The 27,937-nt window shown below is 57.7% G+C and overlaps 1 protein-coding gene and 1 long non-coding RNA gene across 3 annotated transcripts; one reads left to right on the forward strand and one right to left on the reverse strand.

The window, feature by feature from the left end:
• On the reverse strand, nt 1-24,121 carry NKAIN1 (sodium/potassium transporting ATPase interacting 1). 2 transcript variants are annotated; one of them, XM_005509668.3, is made up of 7 exons: nt 23,882-24,121; nt 7,197-7,334; nt 6,947-7,027; nt 6,234-6,431; nt 5,571-5,631; nt 3,778-3,859; nt 1-1,971 (listed from the first exon to the last, which is right to left on the reverse strand). In XM_005509668.3, the coding sequence occupies exons 1-7, from the start codon at nt 23,933-23,935 to the stop codon at nt 1,962-1,964; spliced, it is 624 nt and encodes a 207-aa protein (XP_005509725.1). In that variant the 5' UTR covers nt 23,936-24,121; the 3' UTR covers nt 1-1,961. The 2 variants fall into 2 exon arrangements, with proteins under 2 accessions (XP_005509725.1, XP_064897447.1); XM_065041375.1 differs by lacking the exon at nt 23,882-24,121 and adding an exon at nt 8,501-8,617.
• Nucleotides 23,969-27,841, forward strand: LOC110364108 (uncharacterized). The gene is made up of 2 exons (XR_010468126.1): nt 23,969-24,107; nt 25,091-27,841. It is a non-coding gene; the product is annotated as an uncharacterized LOC110364108 (long non-coding RNA).
• The last annotated feature ends 96 nt before the right edge of the window (nt 27,842-27,937 follow it).

The following is a 27,937-nucleotide window of genomic DNA, read 5'->3' on the forward strand; positions in this document are numbered from 1 at the left end:
TCAGGTGAAACTTTCCTTCGACTTTTATAATTACAGAATAGAAAAGAAATCCTCGGTTCACGTTACAAATACAGTCTCATATAAAAACAAGCCAACTGAAAAAACAAAGGATTTGTGGAGCGCCGGTGCCTGGGTCCCGCCGAGCTCGGGAGGGAGGGAAGCTCTTCGAATGGGTTTAAATGATGGGAATGTTTCCTTCTGCGTCCCGCGGGGTTTGAGAAAGGTTTTGAGTGGGTGGGTGTCTGCCCATCCCACCCCATCCCATGGCAGGTCAGTGAGAGCATCCTTGAACCTGGAGAGGAAAATGAAGCCTGGAGATGCTGCTGTCCGCAGAGCTGGGGATGGGGTGTGTTTGGGGGGTTGCTTGAAAAACCACTAGTTTCCTTGGGAAAAGGAAAAAAAAAGAGGGGGAAAGGGTGGAACACTTATTGCCTGGCAAGGCGGCAGCTCAGCCAGGGGTGCAGCCCGGTCCCTGCCCAGCATTTTGGGCTGGGCAGCTTTGGTCCTTGGCTCTTCCCGGCTGCTTGTTGGGAGGGACAGAATAAACAACAGAATAATCACTTAAGGATGCAAACTGGAAACCCCCAGATAACCCCAGGACTGGAGAAAAAACTCTTGGGAGGCAAAATTAATGTGACCAGATGCAAAGAGGGGTTTGGGGCCAGATCCAGGGGAAAGCACGTCCCACCACAAGGGGAAAAAGGAGCTTGGGGGGGTGCTGAAATTCTGCGTGAAACGACTTTTTCCTTGCGGCTTCTGAGACTTTGAATTCCCCATTTTGCAAAGCAATCGCTGCCCAACAGACCTTGCGTGTGCCCCCCCATAAAAAAACAACCATTCCTCATGTACTGGCATCGTCGCTTTTCTGCTGCCGAACCCGATGGGTGGATGTGACTGCGCAGGGATGGAGGGGCCGGGGGGTCCGAGAGGCACCAGCCGCCCCCCGGGCGGGCTGAGCGGGGCTGAAGGCACCACGTGGGCCTGGGGGAGCCGGCGCAGGCTCGCGGGGGGGTCACACTCAGCCAGAGTCTACTCAGGCACTTTAAATTAAACTAAATAACAAAAAACCCCAACAGAACAAAACAAACCAATAATTAAAAAAACCCAACCCAAAACATTCATTAGATTCATTAAAACAGCCGGCAAGGGGCTGTGTTGACAGCAGCGTCAGTATTGCCAAATTTGAGCGAGATCCTCCCCCCAAAATCCGGCAGGGATGGGGAGGCCATGGGGGTTTTGGATGCTCTGTTCCTGCCATAGCCCCACATTCGGGGAGGTTGAGGCAAGATGCTGATCCAGTTCCTCGGGATGAGGGGATCAATCCCGGCCCGAGCCCCTTCGACACTGTTTCATCCAGCCGGGGGGGCTGGAAAATGCCTTTCGGGAGCAAAAACCCCATTTTTGGGGCCAGCCCCACTCCCAAACCCGGCGCTTGGGGAAACTGTCCCAACCCCACAGAGGACAAGGCTGGTCTGTGTGTCCCGCTGTCCCCAAAGCCATGTTTATGTCTCGCCCTGCTCCCAGTTTGCTCCAAACCAGCTGGTTTTGCCCCAATCCTGTGCCAGGCCCCCCCGCCCAGCCGCTGCTCCGGGGGAAAACCAGGCTGGGAGAAGAGCAGAAAAGTGTCCAGCAGCGATGCTGCCACCCCGTGTGTCCCCACGTCCCCATCCTGGGAGGGTGTGGGAGCCTGGGGGGACAGCACAGCTTTGGGGGGTCCCCTTGATCCAGCCCCCCGTGGGTGGGTGGTTTGGGCTCGGGGGATCCAGGCTGGGATGGACGTGCAGCTCCTGGCTCTGTTTCCGGGGGGTCCTGTGGGGTGCGGGGAGGCAGGAGGGGACCGGGTGGCTTCACGTGGTGTCCCCGCCTGGCCGGGGGTCGTGTCATCGGGTGTGGGACAGTTCGCCCTGGGGGTCCTGTCGCTCTGGGGCTCCCACGCTGGGCTGGATCCCGGTGGGAGGGGGTTACCCGGACCTGGGGACAGAGGGGAGAGCGGGTCAGGGTGACACCAGGGTCTGGGAGTCCCTGTCACAAGGGGGGCCAGATGCTGGCACAGGGCACACACAGACACACGGACAAACAGACACATGGACACAGCCACAGCACAGGGCACACACACAGCCCCTCACGCCAGAAACACCCCCCGTCCCTTGGGACAGCACACAGGACCCCCATCCCTGTCACAACTGCCCCGGTCTCAGCTCCCAGCTCCCAACCTGCATTTCCCACCATCCCCATGTGTTACAGGAGGGATTTTGGAGGTGAGAGCCCCCATCTCGGGGTGGGGGACAGTGTGGGTACCCAGATGGCGGGTGGGGACCCGGTGCTACCCTGGCCAGGCAGGAGGGACCCGAGGGGACAAGGAGCAGTTGCTGACATGGCACATCCTCCTCCTTCCGCTGGGTGGAAATCCTCCCCCGCGCCCGCTATTAATCCAATTACAGCTAATTGGGAATGGCACAATAAGCTTTAATTTGTTGGGCCAGGACGCAGCCCTGTGCCCCTCCTGCTCAGCTGTCCCCTGGGGACACAAGTGGCCGAATTCGCTCCACTGAGCTGGGACAGCACCTTGCACATCCTCGCATGGGTCACAGGTGGCAGCGAGACCTCCCGTGTCCCCCCGAGGTGGGGCCACCGCTGCACCAGCACCCCCCATTTCCCCTCGGGTGTCACCGTGCTGCCACAGCACCCGGTGTCTCACACCTTGGGGACAGGGTGCATCCCCCCGACCTCATGAGCCTGACCCACCACCGCTGTCAGAGCGATGGAGGCACCTTGATATAAATTACAGCTGCATTAATTAGGTGGCAAGTTATTAATGAGCTGCCGGGATAGGACGGAGGGGGCTGCGGGCAGGGGTCTGGGAGAGCCGTGGCAGCGTCTGGGTTGTGACCCCTCCTGGGCAGAAAGGCCACAAGGATGCGGGTGGCCCACGAGTTTGATTAATTAGGAAGCAATCTAATTACAAGGACTGCTGGCCGAGCCAGCCCCACAGGTGGGGAGCCAGGCTGCACTGTCCCCAGTGTCACCCCGGGACGGGGTGCTCCGGTACCTGGGCGGGGGCACAACCCATCCCCAAACTGTGCACCCAAACCCTCCATCACCCACTGCGGGGGCAGGACACCCACCTCAATCCCCAGGATGTGCCACCATCCATGTCCCCGTCCTGCTGTGCCCCACTCACTCAGGGACTGGGGGGCTCTTGGGGAAGTTCCAGCTCGATGCACAGCACCCATGGGTGCTCCCCCGCACCCTTGCACCAGGGAGAGCACACAGGAGACCCAAACACCCAGGGAGGGCCCAGCAACAACACAAATGTGTTTGTTCCACCGCAGCCCCCTCTTTGCATCTCTAATTGCATGGCGTGCCCTTGAATTTGCATAGAAGGCTTAAAATATAATTAATTTTTGGCATCCGGCAAAGCCCGCACGAGGCTAATCCCTTTAGATTTCACAGCCTTATCGCGTTTGAGCATTTATCTAGTTAAGCTTAATGGGTAAGGGAGAAGAAACAAGTCAGCTGCACTTATCTGAAGAGCTGTGCTCCCCCGGGCAGCGCCGGCGCGTCGGTGCTCAGCAAAGGAAAACAGCAAAAAGCACAACAAGGGCACGATCCCCCCAAAAACTGCCCAGCCGCAGCCCCTGTGGAGCTCCTGTGCTTTTTGAGACCAAGCAGACCCACAGACCCAAATCTTTTGGGTTACGATGGTGTGATGAGGCACCTTCGAGGGGCTCCTGCATCCCTGAGCATCCCCAAGGCTTTTCCCCAGTGCGGACTCACGTGTAGAGCGGCTGTAGCTGTAGGTGTGACGTTTTCTGGGGTGCCTGGTAGCCATAGGAGTCAAAGCCACCAATGAAGTCGACTGGGGAGAGGGGGGAGAGCAGCGAGGTGAGCTGGGGAGGGCAGCAGTGCAGTTTCCCTGCCTTCCCTGCCCTGATGGTACCCGTGGGTCACGCAGGTCACTGCAGCACCCCAGGGAAACACAGCATCACAGTTTGTGGCTGCATCCCGAGGACGTGCAGCATCCCGGGTCGCCACAGCACCCCAAGTTGTGGCAGCATCCCAGGGAAATTCAGCATCCCAGGTCATGGCAACATCCCTGGTCCCAGCAGCATCCCAGGAAAGTGTGGTGAGAATCAGAGGAAAGGGGCTGGACCAGCTTGTGGAGATCCCTCGGGCTCTCCTCTCCTCACCACCACAGCCCTTGCGTTGCAGGCTGGACAAAGTGGGGAAAATTACCCTATTATTGTCTCCAAGTGGGCATTTAAGGAGAGTTATGGGGGAATTACATCTTGTTTCAAGCCTGTCATTTACGGGAATTGCAGACACCAGTATATCAGTTTTCACGGCTGCAATTTCCAGCCCAGCGGTTCATGGTTTTAAACTAAAAGAGGGAGATTCAGGCTGGACATGGGGAAGGAATTGTTGCCTGAGGGTGGTGAGAGCCTGGCCCAGGTACCCAGAGAGGTGGTGGATGAACCAGCCCTGAGACACCCCAGGCCAGGCTGGACGGGGCTCTGAGCAACCTGAGCGGGTGACGATGTCCCTGTCATGGCAGGGGGGGCACCAGGGGGCTGGGAAGGTCCCTCCAACCCAAACCATTCAATGATTCTATGATCCTTGTGGTCCCTTCCAACCTGGGATTCTCCACCTGCCCCCAGACCTGAACCCTCAACCTGCTCAGCCAGCCCAGGAATGGGCACCACGTGCAGCCAAGGGGGGTTTCCAAACCCCCACGGGACCTGTAGCGTGACCCATCTCCCCAAAACCAATATATTAATCCCCATAGAGCTGAGATCCGGGTGGGTTCACACGTGGGTGTCCAGGAAACAGCAGGAAGCTCGAGGGGGGAGCCCAGTTCTCCCAGCATATTTATCTTCCCGACTTAATATTCAGCCAGCTCTCAATTTTGATGCCATCCATCCATTTCCAAATCTAATAAGATATTCCATTAAAAAAGCTGCATTTGAATCTTGGGCTCCAGCAGCATTAATATTAAAAGTGTATTGAATGCAGGAGTTTGTTTGAATGCAAACACGCTTCAAAGCCGGCGGCGGTAGATAAACCCTTTTGCCAGCTCCCCCGGTACAGGAACAAGTTATTACCGCAGGCAGTGTCCAATTTCACACGGAGATTTTCCTTTTCCGCTACAGCGGTTCCCAGCAGCGCTGCGGTGAGAATGTGGGGGTGCTGGACCCGGCACCTCCCGGATGGGACCATCTGTGGGTCCCGGCACCGGCGGGGCCGCCGATCCAATGCCGTGGGGAAGGAGCGCGATGCCGAGTGTATCCCGGTGGCTTTTGCCGCGCCGGCGGTTGTGGCGCGTCCCTGCCCGCGGGCGGCTGGCGGGAGCTGCCAGCTGGCGCAAATTAATAAATGGCAGATGAACATTTAATGCGGTTGGACTGCTATGGCCTCAACCGCCTGGTTAATTGGGGCTGGGGGCTCAGCGCTTCTGGAGGGGTGTTTTGTAGCATAACTTTGGAAAAACAGGGCAAAAAAAACAACTAAAGGGATCCTTTCACCCGCCCGCAGCCCAGGCACCGCTCCCGTCCCCAGCAAGTGTCACTTACAGCTGTCTTCTTCCTCCAGGAACACTTTGCTGACGTAGCAGGCGTAGACAAAGCCAAAAAGCTGTGAAACAAAAGCAAACGGGGAGAAGTCAGTGAGAGCCTGGTCCAGGTACCCAGAGAGGTGGTGGATGAACCATCCCTGAGACACCCCAGGCCAGGCTGGACGGGGCTCTGAGCACCCTGAGCTGGTGAAGATGTCCCTGTCATGGCAGGGGGGCTGGGGAGACTGGGAGGGTCCTTCAACACAAACCACCCTGTGGTTCTGTGGTTTTCTTTGAGCCTCCCAGGCTCCCCAGGAGCTTTGCATCCTCGTGTGTCCCCTTCCTGCCTCCCCATGGGGTGACAGAGCTGTCAGGAAGGGGGGACCCCCCCTTACCAGCAAGCGGCATATCCCACCAGGTCCCACACCCAGGTGTGTTACACTGAGACCCCCCATTCCTGCAGCACCCAACCCATAGCTAGCAGGTTCTGGGGTGGGCAGCACCCCCGCGATGCTCCTCTCCTCCCACCCCTAAGCCAATGCTGCCCTTGATGCTACAGAATGGCTGTGTGATGGCGGGACACCTCCAGTTGGAATCTGTCCACCCCAGTCCCTGCCATCATTCCCTCTTTCTCACTTCACAATTTGGGATGAGGAGGAAAAGCGGCGGCGGCCGCCCTTACCGCCAGGAAGATCTGCGTGGCACTGCTCACCACCTCGATGTACTGGTAGTCGAGCAGGCAGCCGCTGACGGTGATGACGTGATGGTCCTCGGGCGCCAGGTTGGAGTTGAGCACCGGCGTCACCAGGCAGCCCGGCCCGTTCTCCATCCACCACGAGCGGTGCAGTGAGGTATTGAAGGTCATGATGAAGTCTCGGTCCTGCGGGAAGGAGCAGAGGAGGAGGCACAGGCTGTGGAGCTGGGGCTCTTTGCAGAGTGGGTGGACACAAAATGGGCTTTTCCAACCCAAGGATGCTCCACGAGCATCGCAAGCACCCAGACCAGCTGATGAACCCCAAATCTCCCTGATGCACAGCCACTGTCCTCAAGGTTTGTGGCTTCCCCCCACGCCGGTGGCACAGACCATTTGGTGAAGCAGCACACAGGTGTGCCATGATGCCCAGGTGACACCCCAGATGTCACAGAGCTGTCACCAGCGCAGCAGCTTGGCCTTGAGGCAGGGACACAGCTGCTTGTGATGCTGCAGCTGCATTCAGCCATCCGAAAGATGGGACCATGGGATCACCCCCCCAGCATGGTCCAGGGATGCTGGGCAACCTCCTCTGCATCCCTGGGGGTTTTGGGTCCTTTTTGGGGACAGGGGAAGGAGGAGGGTGAGAGCAGGACAGCAGGGAGGATGGAAAGACGGAGGGAAGGCGATGGGGGGAGCGTTACCTGTGACAAGCGTCCAACCTCCAGGTAGAAGCAGATGATGAAGGCGTTCCAGCCGACCCACAGCACCAGCCACACCGCGTACTGCCGGGGAGAGAGCTGGTCAGGGTACACCGTGCCAAAACACACCCCCGCTCCATCCCTCCAGCTCGCTGGATCCCGCTGGATCCACAGGGATCTGGGTTGGGATACAGGACCTAGGGCTGAGGATACTGCACCCAGCCGCGGGAGCATCCTCCACAGCGGTACCTACCATCATGAGGTATTTGGATCTGTACTGGACGGTCCCAAAAATACCCAAAATAACGGCCATGATGTGTAAAAAATTCGCCAGGATGGGTGCCCACTGGTAGCCCAGGAAATCAAAGATCTGCCTCTCCAGCGCCGCGACCTGCAGCAGAGCAGAGGGGGGTTGTGGGTGTTAGAGCAGGACACCGGTCACCACAGCGGCTCCTGGGGTGCTGAAGGCAAAGAGCAGCCAGTAATTAATGGGAAGTCCTGCGGATAATTAGTTGCAATAGGCTGAAATGTCTGTGTGACGCATTGGCCATGGTGGGCAGGTGTGTGGTGGCCAGCGAGGGGTTATCAGGAATATTTGGAGCTGAGAAGGTGGAGCAGGGAGCTGCCGGCTTGTTGTCCCACCAGCACCCTCCGTGCTGCAGTTTCCCAATGCAGCATCCCTGCCCAGCCAGACCGGCCTAACGCATCCTAATTCCAGGGGGGAAACAAATGAGGTGGCAAAAGTCCTTCCCTAAGTGTTTCTTGAGGATGAGGCACGGCTGATGCACCTGCGTGTGCAACCGCCAGCTGTGCCTCAGTTGCCCCATCCATAAAGCATCACACACTGATTGAATTGGCTTAGCAAGAGCTCTAATTAATGCCTACTTTAGCCCAGCTCCATCCTGCCCGTGGGTGGAAAGCCAAAGGCAGAGCTGACAACCATGGTATCCCATTCCCTACTCTATTCCCGGGATGGGATCTGCCGGATCCATGCCAGCAGGACCCCAATTTCCATTAAAGATGACACAAAGACACGGAGCAGCCCCGGCATCCGCGGGGCCGGGACCGAGGCTGTTTGCATTGCGGCTTAATTCACTTCCACGCTCCTTAAACTCTCTGAGAAAACAGCCTTTGGAAATACTTACAACCAGGCTGTAAATCTTTTAAATTGAGAGATGTAAATAATAAATGATACAAGGAGCACAGCACTCAGGGTTTCACAGCCACCCATCGATCCGGTGGCTGTTGACAGAGCTGCTGAGCAGGGGGCAGGTGGGAAGGCTGCAAGTTTTGGTATCGGTGAGTGTGAGACCCTCAGGATCAGGGAGTCCAACTATTCCCCCACCCCAACACTGCCCCATGTCCTGAGACCCTCATGTCCATCTGTCCAACCCTCCAGGGCTGGTGACTCCAGCACTGCCCTGGGCAGCCTGTTCCAATGCCCCACAGCCCTTTGTCACCAGCGGCCCCAACCAAAGCCAGGGCAGGGAACAAGCCCAGCCCAGCTACAGGGCTCAGCATCACTGGTGAGCTGGGAGAGGGGTTCCACAAACTCACCACACACTCCACAAGAAACCTCCAAACAACCTGGAAACCAGCAGCACCCACCCCCAAATGCAACCTGTAGAGCTCAAAGCATCCTCCCCAGGCTGCCTCCCTCCCATGAGGGGCATTTCTTATGCTAATAGCAGCCTCAATTATTGACCTCCCCTCATTAACACCCTGCTCCCCCCTTTCAGGTGTTGCTGCTTCTCTGCCATCGAAGCCGTGATGCTCCTGGGGGTGCGGGGCTGGGAACCACACACCATCCCACTGCTAATTAAGATAAACCTGCAACTGATCAATGCAACGAGTTTTAGGGCTCCCTCTTAATTAAACACTCTCTAGTTTATCGATCAGCCCCAAAAGTTCCCTTTGCAGCAAATCACATCAATTAGTCAGGGGAAGACGCGCGCCAGAGTCCTGCTAATTGAAATGCCTTGCCTGCAATGATTTTATTTTAATCAAGGAATCGAAGCGGGCGAGATGTGGGGACCAGGCTCCAGCAGCGCGTGGGGTCCCCAGGGAGGATGTGACAGGAGGGGACAGGCGGAGGCTCAGCCCGGGACTCTGGGCAGGCAGAACCGGTGAGGCAGAGCTGGAGAAAATGGGATTTTTTAGGGGTGTTGGCAGCAAATTGAAGTGCAAAAGAGTTCATCTGTCCCCGCGTCACGCTCACAGTGTGGCCCAGGGCCGCCCCTCACCCTGCTGCCCCCACCAGGGACAAGCCAGAGCCACCATGGTCCCCCCAGCCCACAACCCTGCCTGGGATTTACAGCAGCCCGAGGAAGCAGGATTGGCAGCAGATCCTCCATCACAGCTGTCACACCCTATGGGTCTTAGAGACCTCTCCAAAAACCACTTAATTACCCCCAGAGCCAGAGGGATGCAAGGACTCGGCCACCTGTGGACACAAGAGACCCCGGGGCTCGTGTGTCCGTGCTCAGCAGCCCCGGCAATCGCAGGGACGATTCATCCACGTCCCCCTCCCGCAGTGCCCAGGGAGGTGACGTTCGTGTCACCATGGCCCAGGGCAAGGACACTGGCCCAGCTGCGGCCCCGGTTCCCCAGGCTCCGCAGGGGAGGTGGCGCTGACCCCTCCCCGGCTCCATCCTCTCGCCTCGCCTGCGATGGCGATGACATGTTTGCTGACACACACACATAAATATATTATCGCATCTCCAAAGCCTCAATAATTAACGAGTGGAGGGAGATGGGAGCTCCGCTGCTGGGGGTCAACTGCTGGTGGAGCTGGGGAGGGGGATGGTCCCTCCAGTCTCTCCCTCAGCCCCCACAAAGGTGAGGAGCTGCATGGCTGGGTGCTAGGTGACATTCTGGGGACATCCCTGGTGCTTGCTGTGCCCTTGCCCACCCCAAAGCCTCCCAAGCAGCACCCCAGGGTGCACCAGCATCCCAGGGTGCAGCAGGCAGGGGATTGTGTTTGGGGACACAGGCCAATGACCCCCCCGCCACTTCCCCAGCTGCATCTCAAGCCGTGTCACCCCCCATGGCCAGGCAGTGATTCTTCTGGGCACATAATTATGTATTTAATTGCTTTGAAATAAAAGCCCCTTGTCCCTGACATCCCCAAGGGGGAACGCAGGTGTCTGGAGCATGTTGGGCACCAGTGACACAGAGGGGGGCCACGGTGACATGGGGGTCCAGCCCCATTAATTCACATGGAGTGACACCAGTCACTCCATCCTTCTACCTGCAGGGACAGCCCAGCCAGGCCACCACGTGCTCTCCCCTGTCCTGGGGTCCCCCCGCCCGCTGCCGCTTCACTTGGGCTGTTTTGGGGCAGAATAAGGGGTTTGCACATTTTTACTACTTGGGCAAAACCCATTTGCGGGGTGAACATCCTTTTTTCTAGGATGGAAACTTTCCCATCTATTTTTTTCCACCTTCATCCTCACCAAGCCCCGCAGGCGGGGGACGGGAATATCCCCCTCTGATTTTTCCCAGAAACAGGAAAATATTCTGGCTGAAGATTGAACGCTCCTGACAATCCAGCTGCATGGTTTTCGTTTCGGCAAGGCGGGCGCGGGCAGCGTGGGCAGCGCAAGCAGCACGGGCAGAGCAGGCAGCACGGGCAGAGCAGGCAGCACGGGCAGCACAAGCAGCACAGGCAGCGCAGGCAGCACAGACAGCGCAGGCAGCACGGGCAGCGCAGGCAGCACGGGCAGCGCAGGCAGCACGGGCAGAGCAGGCAGCACAGACAGCGCAGGCAGCACGGGCAGCGCAGGCAGCACGGGCAGAGCAGGCAGCACAGACAGCGCAGGCAGCACAGACAGCGCAGGCAGCACGGGCAGCGCAGGCAGCACGGGCAGCGCAGGCAACGCAGGCAGGATGCTCGTGGGTTGCCTGCTGCCCCTGATCTCAGCAGCAGCATCTGCGCGTCGGGCTGGAATGAACCCTGTGCCCTCCCCTGCGCGCTGCGGCCTGGCAGGAGCGGAGCGGGGGCTCCGCTACCCCCCGATGGGTTATTATCCTTCAGCCGGGCGATCTCCTCCCGAACACCATATGCCTGGGGCTCGCCGGGGATTTAACTTTTCATTTCGCTGCATTTTGAAGAGAATTCGGGTTTTTATTCTGCCTTGAATTCCCCTCCGCGCTGCATCCGAAGATGCTGCGAGAGCATCACCCTCCCCCCAGCTGGGCCTGTCCTGTTTTTTTGGGTTAGAAATGCCCTGTTTCTAGGAGTCTTGGCCAAAAAAATAATGGGGTTTAGGGAAAACATACCCCCTAAGCAGAGCTACGGGGCAGGACCTGGCCCACTAGCGCGGTGCTCGATGTTGTTGGTCCCCAAGGGACACGTTTCCCGCAGCCCCCAGAGCTGGGTGTCCCCAGGCAGATGGAGCATCCCTGGGGGGCTCTTGGGGACCAGCTGGATCCTGTCCCCATCCCCAGGAGGGAAAGCAAAGCCCATCTCCCTGCCCCAAAGGATGCCACACGGTCCTGCATCCCCACCCTGAGCCCCACAGCACCTGTGCAGGCTCCCCCACCCCTTCAACCTCTTTTTTTTAGGCAGTTTAAGGTGTTTTGCTGATTTTCATTCTTGTGACACCTTCGTCCTGCTCCTGGGGAGCCCGAGGAGCTGTCGGAGGCATTTTCATCTCGGTACCCACGAGCCGCCCGCCTCCACTTAGGGAAATTGGCTGCGATTTAAATGAACGGCAAGCGAGTGAATTGACTATTAAGAAGGTGCAAACACCGCTGTGAACCCAGGGACTTCATTTAATGACTTGGAAACAAGTTCTTGACCTACTTCCAACTTGCAAAAGCCTTCATGAAATCGCAAAGGAAAAGAAATTAAAGGCGCCGGAGCCTCCGGTATCGAGTGGTGATGAGCAGGATGCGGCGCTTGACCGACAAGATGCTCTGGGACTGAGCAGCCCCGTTGTAAAACAGGGGAGGAGCAAAAAGTGGAGTGAAAGAGGCACAAATCGGGTCCTTCCACAGCTGTTGTAACCCCCCTGTTGATGCCAGCGGGTTTTGGGGGCTCCTGGCCCCTGTGCATCCAGCATTGCTGCATTTAGGAGCTCCCGGCGTGTGGCTCAAGCATCCCAGATCTCCAAGATGCAGCTGCAGGTGCTGGGGACACAGGCAGAGACTTGGGGTGCACGGGGTCCCTCTCCATGGCTCCCCATTGCCCACCCAGCACCCAGCACCCACCCGATGTGCTTTCCTTCCTCTTGCCTGTTTTTTCCCACCCCCACCCCCAGTTATTTATTTCATTTTGCCGCATCCGGCAGCGTTGCCATGGGAACGCGGCAGCAGCCCCGGCTGGATGCGCTTGTCTAGACGCTGCACCCCAGGACCGCGCTGCCGGCAACCTGCTCCCTGGGCTGGATATGGCCCCGGTCCAGGCAGCACCCCTGCGTGCGGGGTCACCCCCTGCACCCATCCCCAGCACCCTGGGACACCCCGGCACCCGAGCTCTGCACCCCAGATCTGAGCTCCTGGCTCCATCCAGCCTTGGGGGTTCCTCTGCTGTGCAAGGGGGGCTGGGGAATGCAGCCTCGGGGTGCCGAACAGCAATAATAGTAATAATTAATAATCGTAATTCCCCTAAATGCAGCTGAAGGGTTGCAAAGTGCCCTTTGCACCAGGCAGATTAAATCAAGCCCCCTCCTGGTTTTGCCTCATCGTAGGGAAGGGAAACTGAGGCACAGCATGGGGGACACCCCCAAATCTCTGCAGAGCTCTGAGATGCTGAGAACAGTGAAAGCCGGGGCAGCGGGTGTCCCTGCGGACAGGGATGCTCCATCACCTGCTCCAACAAAGCCCCAAGAGCCGCTGCTTAGCCCATCGGCTCCCAAAACCGCCGGTTTTGGGCGGATTTGGCTCTCACTGCCCCTCATGTCCCCAGCAGAGACCCACAGCCCCTTGTCACCCCCAGAGGGCTTTCAACTCTTGTTTTTTCAGGCAAACATCACACATCTCAAATTTCCCATGAGCAGGTTGGTTTAACTCCAATAAAATACTACATCTATTTAACTTTAAAACAATATTGCCTCTATTTAACTTTAATTCAAGATTACATCTATGATTTGCACCATCCTAGAAATGCTGAGATGAGACGTTTTTCTTGCGTCCCAGCAAGGAAACGTTTCGACGCCGAGGAAAAGCGGAGCAAGCGGCTCATTCCCCATCCCGCCCGGGGCAGCCCGGTCCCAGCGATGCTCCCGCACAACAGGATTCATCCCACCGGGAACTGCTCTGTCCCCTTGGGAATTGCTCCAAACCCATTGGAATGTCTAATGGGGAAACTGAGGCACGGAGGAGTGCTGGAGAAGACCAGAAGCTCAATGGGCCGGTCGGCCCAGTGTTGTGCTGAATAACCAGCTGGGGGATGGAGTGTGAATGCGGGTGCTTGCTGTCCCCTTGGTCCTAGCTACTCTATCCCATCCCATCCCATCCCATCCCATCCCATCCCATCCCATCCCATCCCATCCCATCCCATCCCATCCCATTTTATCCATTCCATCCACCCTACGCCATCCATCCTATCCACAGATTCCATCCCATTCATCCATTCATCTCATTCTACCCCACCCAACTCATCATCCATCCCATCCCATCCCATCCCATCCCATCCCATCCCATCCCATCCCATCCCATCCCATCCCATCCCATCCCATCCCATCCCATCCCACAGCAAGTAACCCCTCAGCCCCGTCCAGCACAGATCCCCGATCCCCGGCTCAGCCTCAGAGGCACTTGCTGTCTCCAAACCATCAGCAATTGTCCCCCCACAAACGCCGGCACCAACAAACAGCCTTTCGGATGAAGAAAAATGGGATTAATCAAGCAGCTCAATTAGCCACAACAAGCCACGGCTTGTCATCACGCTGGAGACTCGCAGCAGAAACCACACCAGTGGCACAGCCTCTGAGAGGCTGGGAATTCATTAAAATGGAGCAAAAACCCCTAAAACCCCCCTGAGCAAACAGGGAATTGCTCAGAGCGGGGGGATTTCTCCCACAAGTCCGGAGATGCCGGTTTGCCCTTGGGACACAGTGACAGCCGGGGCTGGAGCTTCAGTCTGGGGGTATCGGGCTTCAATCTGGGGGATCTTGGGCTTAAACCTGGGAGATCTTGGGCTTAAATCTGGGGGATCTTGGGGCTTAAATCTGGGGATCTTTACCATAAATCTGGAGGATACTGGGTATAAAATTGGAGGATCTTTGGCTTAAATCTGGGGATCTTGGGCTTAAATTTGGGAAGACTTTGGCTTAGATTTTGAGCATCTTGGTCTTAGATCTGGGGGATCTTGGGGTTAAATCTGGGGATTTGGGGCTTGAGTTTGCGAGATGTTGGGGTTAAATTTGGAGGGGTATTTGGCATAAATTTGGGGGATCTCTGGCTTAAGTTTGGGGGGCGCACAGGAACAGCAAACAAGACAAGGAGCTGGGAGAGATCGGGGGAGCCTGAGCCCCTAAATAACAAATGGCATGGGGAGCAAGCAGGAGCGACTGCTCCAGGAAAAGCAGCTTTGGGCTATTGCAAAGAGCAGGAATGGGACAAATCGTTCTCCAAATATCTGCAGGAACCCACCAGATGAGGGGACAGGTGAGACGGGACAGATCCCGGCTGAGACGGCCCCACCAGCCCGTGCTGGCCGAGCCCATCCGCACAAGGATTAAGCCGCAGGCAATTTCGATGCTAATTCTCCCAGTTAAGTTCTTTAGCCCGACATCTGTGAGAAGCAAGAGGTAATTTCCCCCGGATCTCAAACGGTGCCTCAAAGATGCTGTTAATATAATCCGATAGAGGGGAGAGAAAAAGAAAAAAAAAAATATATATATATATATATATATATATAAAAAAATCCAATTTACTGACTTCTTTAGTGACACCTTTCGTAATCAATTCTCCCAGGAAAGAAATACTGATTAAAGCCAAGCGCATCGCTATGGAAACCGGCATCCCTCCTCCCCCGGCCCGCAGGCTGGGAAGGAGAAAATCGGGTGAGGAAATCTGCCTGGTAACAACCCCCTTAATGAGCTGGGGAGCAAAAATAATCCCCGGGAGCGGTGGTGCTGCGAAAGGAGCAGCCGGTGGCAGCCGGCGGGGAGGCGAACCCGCCTGCCGCTCCCCAAATATTGATCTTGATGGGAGGGTAGAGCTGTTTTGGAGGAGGGGATGCTCCTGCATCCTGGAGGGATGAAGCGGCATCCAAGGGTGGTACCCACGGGTGCGCCCCCCGAGTCCCGCGAGTGTGGGTGTTACTTCCAGCACTTATCCAATTTTTTAGCCTTAAAATACAAGCCAAAACCACCTTGAGATGCGGGTTTAAGAGGTTCAGCTGTCCCGCAGCCCACGAGGAGGTGGCTGGCGGCACAAAAGGAATTTACCCAATAAAGCCAGCGAGTTTCCCTCTCCTCGGGGCGATTCCCCGACCCAGGGCATCAGGATGCATCGCTGCCCGCCCAGGCAGGGCTGCCACCCCCCGTGAGCAACATCCTCAGAATTGGGGATTTATTCTCTTTTCTCCATTGAATGGCAACAAGTTCCTGGAGGGGATCGGGGTCTCCTCCTGGCTGATTGTGTCCTGCACCCCAGCACCCCATGAGGCGAAGATGCTTGAGGCACCCATGGGTGCTGGTGGGATGGGGATAATCTTCCATGGGGTGAATACAAAAGTCTCCGGGTGGTGGGAAGCAGCCAGGCCAGCGGCGAGTGGCACAGAAGGGACCTGGCTGCTCCCCAAGCACCCCGATGCTTTTCAGGGTGATTTACAGAGCTTCAGTCTGCACAGGACATCATTAGTGCTGCTCGTTATCTATTAAGGGATTTAATAACAAGCCAATCTGACATTTTCCTTAAATCCTCCCCATGGCTGTGACCAGGGGTGGGAGCGCAGCCCCGCGGCTCCAGCACCAGGACCGTGGTCCAGCTGGAGCATCTGAGCCCCATCCACCCGCAGCCCGGGACCGGAGCCGGAGAGGCACCCGGAGGGATGCGCCACCCTAATAAACCCAGAAACCTGAACAGTTTGAACAATTCCTTTAGCAAAAGAGCAGTTTCTGTTAAACCCACCAATCCCTTTCCCATTCATCACGGAGAAGATTTAATAAGGCGCCTTCGCCGTGACCACCGGCGCATTATTAAATGCAGCGATTAGCAGCTGCCGTGGATGGGAGCTCATTAGAGACTTCTTAAACATCCATAAAAATTGCTTTTATTAATTAGTTCATCCTCTTTTTATACCCACTGCATTCAGGAAGTGGGTTTTGGGGTTGATTTTACAGACCCCTTTGTTGCATGGTGGTGGGTGGGGAGCCCTGGGGCTGTCCCACTCCGCTCGGCATGAGGCGACAAGGGTGACAAGGGGATGTCACGGCAGTGACAACACAGTGGCTGAGTGGGGGGACAATGCCCCGAACACTCCAAACTCTGCAGCAGGGCCGGCACAGCCCCCGGCATCACGGCCAACCTCACATTGGGGACACTGGGATTTTCCCCAAAAGTCTGTTTCTCTCCCCATAACCACGTGGGATGACTTTCCCAGCTGGGAGATGGGTGCTGACCCCAAATTTGGTACCCAGAGGGTGCTGCCCCAAGCCTCCCCCCATTTTGGATGCCCTTGCAGGAGGGATGAGGATTTCCAGATCAATGTTTTGGGGGAAAACCCAACTCAGCATCCCCCATTAATTGTCACAGGGCTGGGGGGGACTCTTGGGGAGAGATGAGGGGATGGGGGCATTGCCAGGGTTGCACAGGGACCCCCAGCTCTTGGGGACCGTCCCTGCTCCCTGAGAGCTCCTCGCCTGGTCCCAAGCCCTGCAGCATCGTCCCTGCGATGTCCCCACCTAAGCCCAGCTGTGGCACCCATGGCCACAGGGCTGCCCCACGGCCATGCCGGGGATGTCACTGCCAACACACACATGCCACCTCCAGTCCAGGGGAGCAAACCGGCCCCTCCAGACCCGCCAGGTGTCACTGCACCCCAGCAGCCAGCATCCACACCCTGCAGGGGCACTCGATGCCAGCCCTGTGCCACCCCGGTGCCCATCACAGCAGTCTTGATGTGTCCCCTCCTCCCCAAGATGAGGGAAAACTGCGGCAGATGCTACAAAGAGGGGCCAGGAAAGGACGGTTCCGCCTCAGAGTCCCGGCAGCTGCCAAGGGGAATTGGCAACCTGCTGGTGATGGGATGGAGGCGGCAGAGGGACGGGAGCTGGGGGGGCCCAGGGGTGCAGATGGGGACACCATCCCCCAGGGTGGGCAAGGGGGACAGGGCTGGTTCTGGGCCAAAATAGGGGGGGAAAAAAGAGAAAATACAAATTGGAGCCTGCAAAGGGTTTGTGCAAAGCTGCTGGCTGGTGCTGCACCTTCCCGGGGCTGCAGGACATGGGTCAAGGCAGCGGGGACCCGGCTGAACCCCACGGTCACCCCCCTGTCCCTGGCCCTTTGCTGGAGTGGAAGAGGAGGGGGAGGATGTGTGTGCAGGAAAGAGCCCCAAGGGGGCTGGGACAAGGACTCACAGCTTGACATTTCCAGGCGATAGCTGAGGACCACCATCAATCTGAGCTGTTAACGCGCAGGAGTAACGAGCGGACAGGGTTTCCCATGGGAAACCTCAGCATTGCTTGCTGTGCTGCTCCAGTACCCTGTGCTCCTACCCCCAGCATCCTCCAGCATCACCCCAGCATCCTCCAGCATCACCCCAGCATCCTCCAGCATCACCCCAGCATCCTCCACTCGAACCTGAGCATCCTCCATGACAGCCCAAGCAACCTTCTCTCCCCTGGGACACTTCCAGCTGGCGTTTTGTATCTGAGCATCCCTGTGCGATGGCATGAGCGCGCCTGGGGGACAAGGTGTCAGCCAGAGACACACACTGCTCCAGAACCAGCGTGGCGTGCCCACGACTCCCTGCATCCCCCAGACTGGGCCAGTCTCTGAGGCAGAGACAGGCCACCCCCAGCCCTTTGGTTTCCCAGATCACGTCCACCAAAGAGCTTCACATTTCCATTCTCAGCAAGAGCCCAAGGGAAGCGAAGCCGCCCTGTCCTGCACCGGCTGCTCTCCGGCTCCCTGGTGTCCCCAGGACACGGGCTCTGCCCCACAGACCTGCTGTGGGAAAGGGCGTTGCTATCGATCTGGTTATGGGAAGAGACCAGACTGACCCAGCGCACCAATTAGCTCTAATCTAGGTAATTAGCCTGAGAGCCAAGCAGCAGGCCAGCCCTGAGCTTGCTCTTTGCCCTGTCTCTGCTTGTGTCTCCTGTGTGTGACAGCGCAGCTGTGACCCCGGGCCAGGCACGGTGGCTGTGTCCCCTGCTTAGGTGACACCCAGCCTGGGCGGTGAGGATCGCGAGGGTGCCAGGACACAGCCAGGCTGGGAGCCTGACAGCTCGGCCAGCACCGGTGGCTTTGCCGTGCCATTGCTGTCACCCGGGGTGCCCGAGGGACGTTCAGGGGCCGCCCCATGTCACGTCCCTCCAAGGCGACAGTCCCCACTGCCACTCACAGCCCAGATGTAGCACCGCTTGTGCACAGTGAGTGATTTGTACACACTCGTGTGACAAAGGGCTGCGTGGCACGTTCCCAGTGCAGGTGATTCCTGAACTGTCCCTGCTGTCAGCTGGGCAGGAACACTATTAAATAACACGGTAAAATTTCCTTCTGCTGCAGAGTAAAAACCAAAGACGGGTGAAATTTCCCAGCCAAGCACATGGGAGCTGTTATTAATCTTATTAATAAACCACTCGGAGTTTAATGTCCTGTTTAAATACGATGGGGGCTGCTCTCTGCCAGCTTTGCCTTCCCAGTTTTCCAGGCCGTTACATACGTATTTTGAAAATTGAAATAAATAGCTGCTTCCAAACGGAGGGAAGAGAAAAGAAAGACGCCAAGTCCCATCCCAAGCGCCTCTGGCCCTCCAAGCATCCCCCCAGAATTCGGGCAGGGTATCTTCTCCCCACTCAATCCCCAACGCTCCAGCGCCTCCAGCTAAAAACTGTCCCCAGCTCCAAGCTGTGAGGGGGACAAGGACATTCCTGGGCATCCCAGGAGGATGCGGGATGGGGACACGGCCTGGACCGCTGGGACCAGCCGGGTCTGAAGCCGCCCACCCTGTCACGAAGCCACCCGTGATTAAATCAAATTGCTGATCAGCATCTCAACACTCTTAGGGCAGCTCAGTCCCTTTCACCAGCCAAACTTGGGAGCTCAGTAAGAAACAAGATCAAGTTTGGCTGGACAAGACTCATTTTCCCAGGCACCAATTAGGCCATCAGGTTTTAGGCTTTGCCAACCACATCGTGCATCAGCCTTTCCTTCCCCTGCTCCCGCAGCTCCGGTGCTGGGCCAGGCTGTTTTCTGGCTCATCCTCTTTATTTTCTCTACAACCCAGCCCTCCGAGACATTTATTTTCCAGTCCCCATTGCTCTCAGCTCCGTTACGAACCGGCGTGAATGATTTAGAGAGATCTTCAACCGGTCTTGTTAATACTCTGGGGTGCACATTAGCTGGTCCTGCAAATTTAGATGTACTGCACTTTAATCGCGGTTTTAATTGCAAGCTGTAACGTTCTGCCTTCCCAAACGCGCGCCAATAAACCTTTATAGCGGCCTGTCAAGCAAAGCCGTGCCGGTGAATAATGGGGATGCAGCGGAGGATGCGCGGCCACGCGGAGGTCTCGCCGGGCTGGGACGCTTCTCCACGACCACCCGCAGCCACGGACCCTCCTGTGGCTCTTGGGGTGGTCACCCAGGGAGGTGACAACGTGGGTTGGGGTTTTTCACACCTCTAACACACACAGTTCCCCCCCGGGGCTGTCTCTGGATCCTCGGCACTGCCCATCCCCGGAGCGTCCCCATCCCTCCACGCCAGCACCCACCACCCGCAGCACCCGCGGGTGCGGGATCGTCACCGCACAGAGATGGGGCGCAGGGAAACGAGGGGCTCTGCGTCCCCGACACCGCTGTCTGCCCCCCATTTCCATGGCAACCATGCAAATGTGAAAGCTTTCCATAATCATTAGGGAGCGGAGCCGAGCAGTATAAACAGTGACTGCAGTAGATTACATGCCTATTATGAACAGTCGCGCCTTCTGAGCGCTGGTAATTATACCTAATTGTGCATTTAATTGTGTAATTGAAAAAACCCCATCCAGAGTTCAGCCCGGGCTCCTTTTCCCCGTCCCCGCAGTGGAAGGTGCCGGGGGCAGCTCCGGCCCCGCTGTCCTCACGCTGTCCCCACACCAGGGTCGGCCAGGATGGGAACCGCACGAGGACAAAAGATGCCGGCAGATGGTGGAGGTGGCTGATTCTCGCTGGATTTGGAGGGTTCGTGGCCAAAATTGAGCAAATGAGGTGGGAGAGGTGCTGGGGCTGCCAGGGGACAGCAGGGCTGTGAAGTCCCTGAGGGTGCAGCAGGGCCCCACTGGGGAAGGGGATGTCACCTGGGGCTGGTGGCTGAGGGATGCAGGGGATGGGACCACCCTCTCCTTTCTCTCATCCTTCGTTAAGCCGACCCCGCCAGCTCCCTAGGCTTGGTGATGGGGGGGTCACATCCTGGAGGCTCTGGGTGCCCCATGCGAACCCCCCGGCTCAGGCAAGCAGGATGGGGTGGAACCGCAGCCCCGCTCGCATGGCACTGTACAGCACCCCATGGCACGGTACGGCCCTGCATGGCGCGGTACGGCCCCGCATGGCACCGCACGCCTGGCAGGCTCCAGCAGGCTCAGCCGGGCGGGAGGTGCCAACAGAGCTTTGCTTTTCCAGCCAATTAAAGGAGAAGGAGAGAAACAAAGAAGGAAATGAAATCCCGGTTGGGAGTGACACGGAGCTGTGCCAGGCGGAGGTGGGAGCGCTGAGCATCCTGTCCCCACCCAGCGCCGGGACTGGAGCTGCATCCCACCCCACAACGAGCCCCATGCCGCAGGGGAGCCGGTGGGGTCACCGCTTTGGGGGGGAGAAGAAGCCCACTCAAGCCAACCGGCCCCACAGCAGCACCAGCACAGCCCCAGGGCACAGAGCGGGACAGCCAAGGGACATGGGACAGCAGCTGGACAGATCCAGACGGACCTCAGGTTCCAGCAGTCCCGCACCACTGCCTCTGAGGTCTGGTACAGCAGCACCGCCGCTGCCCCCACCTGCCACCGACACCACTAGGCTTCAGAGTTAACGAGGGTCACGGCTTAGATCTCTCACACTCCTGTGCCCGTGCTGGTGCTGTCGAGTCGGGTGGTGTCACCTTTGGGTTCATTTTGCATCCAACCACCTCAGCAGCTCTCATCTTTACATAAAGGAAAGATAAACTCTCCCGACAACAATGGGAACCCCAGAGAAAGGTTTACTAAGCCACCGCAAGCACCCCAGCCAGTCATTGAGTCTCCCAGATGATGGGGAGAACCAGCAAAAACCTGAGAGTTTTGATTTCATCTCACCTCATCAGCACCGATACCTCCCGGCAGCCCCTCTCGAGGTGGGGCAGTGCCGGTGGGCGTCTGGAAAGTGCATTCCTGGGTTTTTCCAGTGAAAAAGAGGCAAAATCTGGTGGGTGCTGCTTGTCCCCTGGGAATGAGGACACCCAGTGCTTGCAGCACCGCCTCACCGAGCGCTGGAGAAGGGTGTAGGATATTGGGGTGCTCCAAAGCGGTTGCCCAGGCTCCCCAGTCCGAAAACCAGTTTCCCAGATGGATTCGGGTGCAGCCGCTGCCCGGGGTCTGGGCTGCGCGGGGCAGTGTGCGTTCCCTGTCCAGACCTGCCTTCTCCCCCCAGCACAGGGACCTTGCACGGGGACCTCCTGCAGGCTCTGCTTAGGGAAACTGAGGCACGAGCTGGCCGGTGATGAGGTGTGGCACACCAGCGTGATCGCTGTTGGCACAAACTGACCCCAAAGCAGCAGGGCACAGCTTCTCAGGTAGCCCCAGCACACACCAGTCCAGCCAGTACCGGTGGCTAAGGGCCGTCCCCTCCCATAGCGCAGGGAGCCCATGACAGGCATCAAGACCACCCGGACCGGGGACACGAGCCCCGTGGTGACATCCCCGTGTCAAGGGTGTCACAGAGCAGCCGAAGCAGAGCAGAGGAGCAGAGATGGGGTCAGGAGTCACGCCTCATCCCTATCGTCCCCTCCCAAACCTCGGCATCACCTGGTCCCAGCCATGCCACCTCAGGCATGAATCTTGGCCTTGGCCACTCAAAGGGACACCCTGATGGCGCCTGCTACCTCCTCACCGCAGAGCTGGCTGCGGATGGGCACCCAGACCCCAAAACCCAGGGACCTAGCAGCGCCTTCTCCCCATGGGGGGTGGGTGCCACTGCTGTGGGATGGGGTGCTGGGTTACAGGATGAGCCTGTGGTGGAAAGGCCACAGGTAAGGGACAGTTCCAGAGCCAGGGCTTTGGGGACGCCAGCAGCACCAGGACACACAGGGGAGGGTGGGGAGGAAAGCCTGACCCCAACCTGCAGCCAACCCGACCCCAAACCTGCAGCCAACCCGACCCCCAACCTGCAGCACAAAGTTCCTCCAGCTGCGAGCAGGAGCGGCTCTCCCAGCCCGGGAGCTCACACTGATTCATTTTTTCCCCTAAAATAAATAGATTAAAATCTCTCAGATCTAGGATTTCTCAGGGAATAAACGCCAACAAACCTTCTTAGGAGCTGAGCGGTAAAAATGAAAAGTGATCGAAAGCCAAGAAACTCCTGCAGACCCAGAAAACACCCGTTGGATTGATCCTGAATACGGGGGAAGGTGAGGAAGTGCAGAGCAAGACTTTACAGACCGAACCGCGGGGACAGCTGGGGACACAGGAGGCCATTCCCGCTGGGGACACAGGGACTTCAGCCCGGGGATGAGCCCACTGCGGCTCTGCAGCCCAAGACTGGGGACTTGGCTTCCAAGCTTCCCGTGTCCCCCCAGGAAAGCTGCGCCCCCCTCTACCCAAAGGTGGGGACCCCTCCCCGCTCGCTGCCTTCCCCAGGATGGAGAATGAACAAGAGCGACGCCGGGAAGCAAGTGCCCGTCAGCAGGATGTCACCGTCATCGCCAGAGGGGATCCGCAGCCGTGTCCATCGCTGTCCCCATCCTCCCCATCACCCCCACCCCCGGGGACACCACAGCACGACCGCCACGCGTTTCGGTAATCCCCCCTCGTTTTCTTCGCTGCACCGAGCCCCGGCATGGCCGCGGGGACAAGTTGTAGGCTGCTGATCCTCCGTTAACGAACGAGCCATCCGAGATAATTAATCGCAAGCTCATCAGTGCTGGTTTTATCAGAAAACCCCCCAAATACTCCCCACGCTCCCTTCGCCTGCTCCTCTGCCAGCACCCTGATGAAGACTGATTCGCGAGCGGCGGCAAGAATGGCACGTAATTATTACAAAGACAACAATCTTATTAAAATTAAACCTCTCCCTTCTCTCTGCCCCCGACACCCCGGCGCCCCCGGCCGCGGGCAGACGAGTCCCGCTCGAAAGCAGCAGAGTTTACAAAGTGCTGGCAGCGGCTCCAAGTTTCCCTCTTAGCCCAACTCGGGGGACCAGCACCCCAAGAAACATCCTGGGAGTCACTGGGATGCGAAACCGCCGGCGGGAGCGAACTCGGAGGGAAGAGGCTGCAGTTGGGAACAAAGCTCACACCTGCTGGAGACGCATCCCCAGGCGCCGGCAGCGCAGGGAACGGGTTCGCATCCATCTCCCCAGCCGCGACTCCAGCCAGCGCTGGCCCGAGGCGGGGGACAAGGCTGGCATTTTGTTCCTCCTTGATTATTTTATATCTTTCCTTTTTTTTTTCTTTCGGGGGCGGCGGCAGCGAAGCGTCCCCAAGCTGGTCCCACAGCAAGGTCACCGCGAGACGGAGCGGCTAAGGGTGACAGCCAACATTTCGCACAAAGCACAACCCGGCATGCTGCTGAGCGCAGACGGCCCCTCGCCTTACCAGCTGCAGGCAGCAGAATCCGACCAGCGTACATCTCCCATTGCATCTCCCCATGGTTTCCCAGCCGGAGCCTCGGATTTCCGCCACCGTGGCCTCTCGTCGCCGTCCTCCAGCTCCTCACCAGCAGAGCATCAGGGGGGCACCAGCACCATGTCCCGCTCTCCAGCCTCCGGCCAGCCCCGGGACTTTCTTCACAGCAGCCCCTGCGCCTCCCGCATCCTGCCAGGTTAGCACAGAGGCGGGCTGGGCTCACACAGGGGCATCGCCCCCCTTCTCCGCCTTCCCCCCCACCCCCGAGCCCCGCTCCCCCCGAGCCCGCTACAGCCCCGTCCCCCGCTGCAGGGACCCCGGGGCCGCGCACGTCTCGCCAGCCATCCCCGGGGCGCGCAGGTTTGCGCGGAGCCCGCCCGGCCCCTCTATTGTCTCTCCCGCACAGCCGCGCTCCGCGCCCCGGGGGCGGGCGGGGAGGAGGCGGCGGGTGGGGTCGGGGGCGCGCCGGGCAGGGCGGGCCGCGGCCGCCGGAACAAGGCGAGCGGCGCTCCCGGCGGGGCCCGGCGGGCGGCGCGGCCGGGCGGGGGGACGCGGGGCCGGGCACGCCGCGGCGCGCTGAGCCCTTGCCGGCTTCCGGGGGCGCCGGGCAGCGCGGCCCCCTCCCCGCAGGCAGCGGCGGGCGCGGCTGCTGGTTGCTCCCGCCTTTCGTTATCGTCAGTATTTGGGTTTTATTTAATCGCAGATTATTATTTTTGTTTCCCCCTCCGGAGCCAGGTGGGGCTGGGTTAAATCCGGCGATTTGCAAACGCAAAGGGCAGCTGAGCTGCTGCCCTCCCCCTTCCCTGCGGCCCTTGGGTGGGGGCCGGAGAGGCAGCACAGGGACCCCGCAGCCACCTCCTCTGGGGACTCCCTGGGGCGGCCCTGCCAGGGCAGCAGCTGGGCCGGCAGGGCGGACAGATGGCTCAGTCCTGGCAGGAACACTCTCCCGGTCCCCCTCCAGAACCGGCTCCACCGCCCAGCACACGTGGCTCCAGGGCTGAAAGGACCACTGGCCAAAGGCAACACAACACCGAGGCACCCAGGTTCGGGTCTCTGCTCCCAGAGGGCTCAAAGGCTCAAATGCAGCAGGTCTGGGTAAGGAGGTCGGTACAGGAAAAGCTGGCAGAGTATGGCCCCTAAACGCCACCCATCCGGCTCGCCTTTGTTCTTTTTTCACAGCACACCTTCAGGGGGATCGGAGCGTGCACATCTGCCGAGGAGCAAGCAGGATGCTGCTTTTCCAGTGCTTTAGAAACCTCCTTTGGAAATGCACCCCGCAGAAGGACTTGGGGACAGTTCGCTGCTTTTCAGTTCCATGATTTCTCAAACCTCAGCCCCGAATTTTATAAGGGAGCATCTCCTACAGCAGCCCCACACACACTCTTACATGCCAGAGCAGCTTTGCACAGGAGCCGAGGGGCTGCAGCCTTGCAGATGTGTTTGTGTGCAAGTGTTGGTCTGGCCATGGTCTGACTCAGCCCATCCAAGCTGGCAAGGGATCACACGTCCCTGTGTGCTGCTGGGACCAGCCTACAGCACCCTCCATACCGGAGCTTTTCCTTCATCCTCCGTGGTGGGAATTGCTCCTTCCAGTGCAAGACACCGTTACATGCTGCTCCGAGTGTTTTGGGAAGCCCATGAATGCAGAAACCATGCTACAAAAATGCAGCATGATGCTCTCAACCAGGGGTCCCAGGAGAGGTGCGGGAAACCAAACGGAGCCGGTGGGTGTTTGAGACACAGGAACCTCTGCAGTGAGAACCTCACTGCTTGACTCCATCAGCCCCAGCGCTCCTGGCTCCTCATCTCCAGTTCTTCATCAAGAGCCTAAGCAAGGTCCCATCACCCCGTCCCACGTGTCCCAGGCTCTTAGGGGTTACCTGGGTGCACAAGGGGGGGACCAGCCCCATCTCCAGGACCGAGCTTGTGGGCTCCTCTGGGATTTAAGCACAGCAGAAACCTGGAGCAGAGGGACGGGTATCACCCCACGGGTCAAAAAAAGCGAGGATCCAAGTGCCCCGTAGCATCTCCTTGGCAATGAGCAAATGCGCTCTGCTCAGCCCTCCAAAAAGTACTAAAGAAAGGCAAAACACGCTCATGTAAAATCATGCAAACCGATACAATGGCGCTGCGATCCTGCTTGGCTCTCGACCAGCTGGAGTTTCACGAGGAATCAATTTTAGATTAAAAAAGGTCAATATAGTACGTTGAGGCGCTTCCCTGGGAGGCGAGGAGATAACTTCATTTGTGAGCGGGTGGGAAAGGAGCCCAACGCTTTGTCTCTTGCTCTGCTCATAACTCACCACCCTCCAAGACTCCACACTCCTTGGCTGTTACTCGTTTTGCAAGAAAAAACTCAGATGACCAAAATTATGGAGGAAATGTTAGGAGGAAATTGAATCAGGGTCATGTTATATATATATAACCCCCGGATGAGCATCAGTGATGCTCCCGGTGCAGCCAGCAAATAGTTATTTGGGGGAAGAAGGAGGCACAAAGCTGCTGCAGGGCAGCCAGGCTGGGGATGCTGTTTGATGCCTTAAAAAAAGGCAAAACCAAGGTAAAAAGGGGGTTTTAGTTTAACAGAACACACGCAGAGGTCGTCACAGTTTTGCAGCCCCAAGCCCTGGCATTGGGTTGGGTTTTTCCTCCCTTCTTTTCCTTTTGGGCTCTTGGGGATGATATTTGTCTTTCTTTTGGGCTGAAACCATTGTCTGGGCTTGGTGGTGGTTCGGAATGTGAACTTTGGAGGCGAATTTATACCAAAGCGCCGAATGTCTGCGTGGGGATGTCCCTGGGAGAGGCTGGTGGGGACGCGCCAGCCCGCGGGAGCTGCTGCGGAGACAAAGCCAAGGGGGAACATCTTTCACCCGCTCAGGCAGTAATTAACGGCACTAAGAGACAAAATGATGGGTTTTGGCATGTTTATTGGCAAAGAAATCTGCGGAGGGGCCGCATCTATGTGAGTTACGGTGACGGGGAAAAGATATTTATTCCGATGCATTATGTAAATCAGTGCGGGATAAACACATGCGAAAATCATCGGCACAGGTCATGCGTAATTAAGCCAGTTGGGTAATTGCCCTTAATGGGGAGCGGGGATGGGGTTTGTGCTTACCTCAGGTTAAATCCCTCCAGAGGCTGATGGGTGGCTGGATTTTGGCTGAAGAGCCATGATACACACAGCTCAAGTGATGGGATTCATGCTAACAAGCCCCTAGTTAACCAGTGGCACGGGGCTGTGCTGGGCCAGAGCAGCCTGGGGACAGGACACCCCAGCCCTGGGGCAAGGGATGTCACAGCCTTGGGATCAAGGATGTCCCATCCCTGGAGTCAAGGATGCTCCAGGAAACCCCAGTGTCAGCCCTGGACTCAGGACACCCCATTGATGGGGGGTGCTCTCTGTGATGGGGACCCCAAATCCAGGCACCAGACTCGTGCTGGGGGTGCTGTGCTGCTGGCCTTGACCCTGACCCCAGCCCTCCTGGCTTCACCCGGGAGCAGCCCCGAGTGTCACTTGGTGTCACCCCACACGAGGCATCTGCCACCAAGGGACCAAGGGAAGCGCCACAATGGAGCAAACCAAACCAAACCACCTCCAGTAATAACCACACATCTATTTCACCAACCTTCCCCCAATTTTAACATAATTAGCCGTCAGCCTGCCAATCAACGTCAGCTCCCGCGGATCGCCGTTAATGGATCGCTGTTCAGCCGGCTGTTATTGAATCGATATAGAAATTAAAATGCGTTCACTCCATTCTTCCTCAGCTGTCATCTTATCTCGGCGTCTAGCGAAGAGTGCGGCAGATTACAGAATCCATCATCATTTAGCCTTTGTAGCTTGCAAAATTCATAATTAACAAAAAATTTCTATTCACTTGCTCATGTAATTTAATTAGTTTTCCATTAAATAGAGACTAAATATCATCTAATCCCCCAGCAGAGCAAATAATTGTTTTCCATTCTTTTAGAAATTATCACTTGCATATTGTAACTATCAAAATCCATTAGAAGGCTCCGAGC

The sequence above is a fragment of the Columba livia genome, chromosome 26 (genome assembly GCF_036013475.1).
Source record: "Columba livia isolate bColLiv1 breed racing homer chromosome 26, bColLiv1.pat.W.v2, whole genome shotgun sequence".
In the NCBI taxonomy this organism is placed as follows: Eukaryota; Metazoa; Chordata; class Aves; order Columbiformes; family Columbidae; genus Columba; species Columba livia.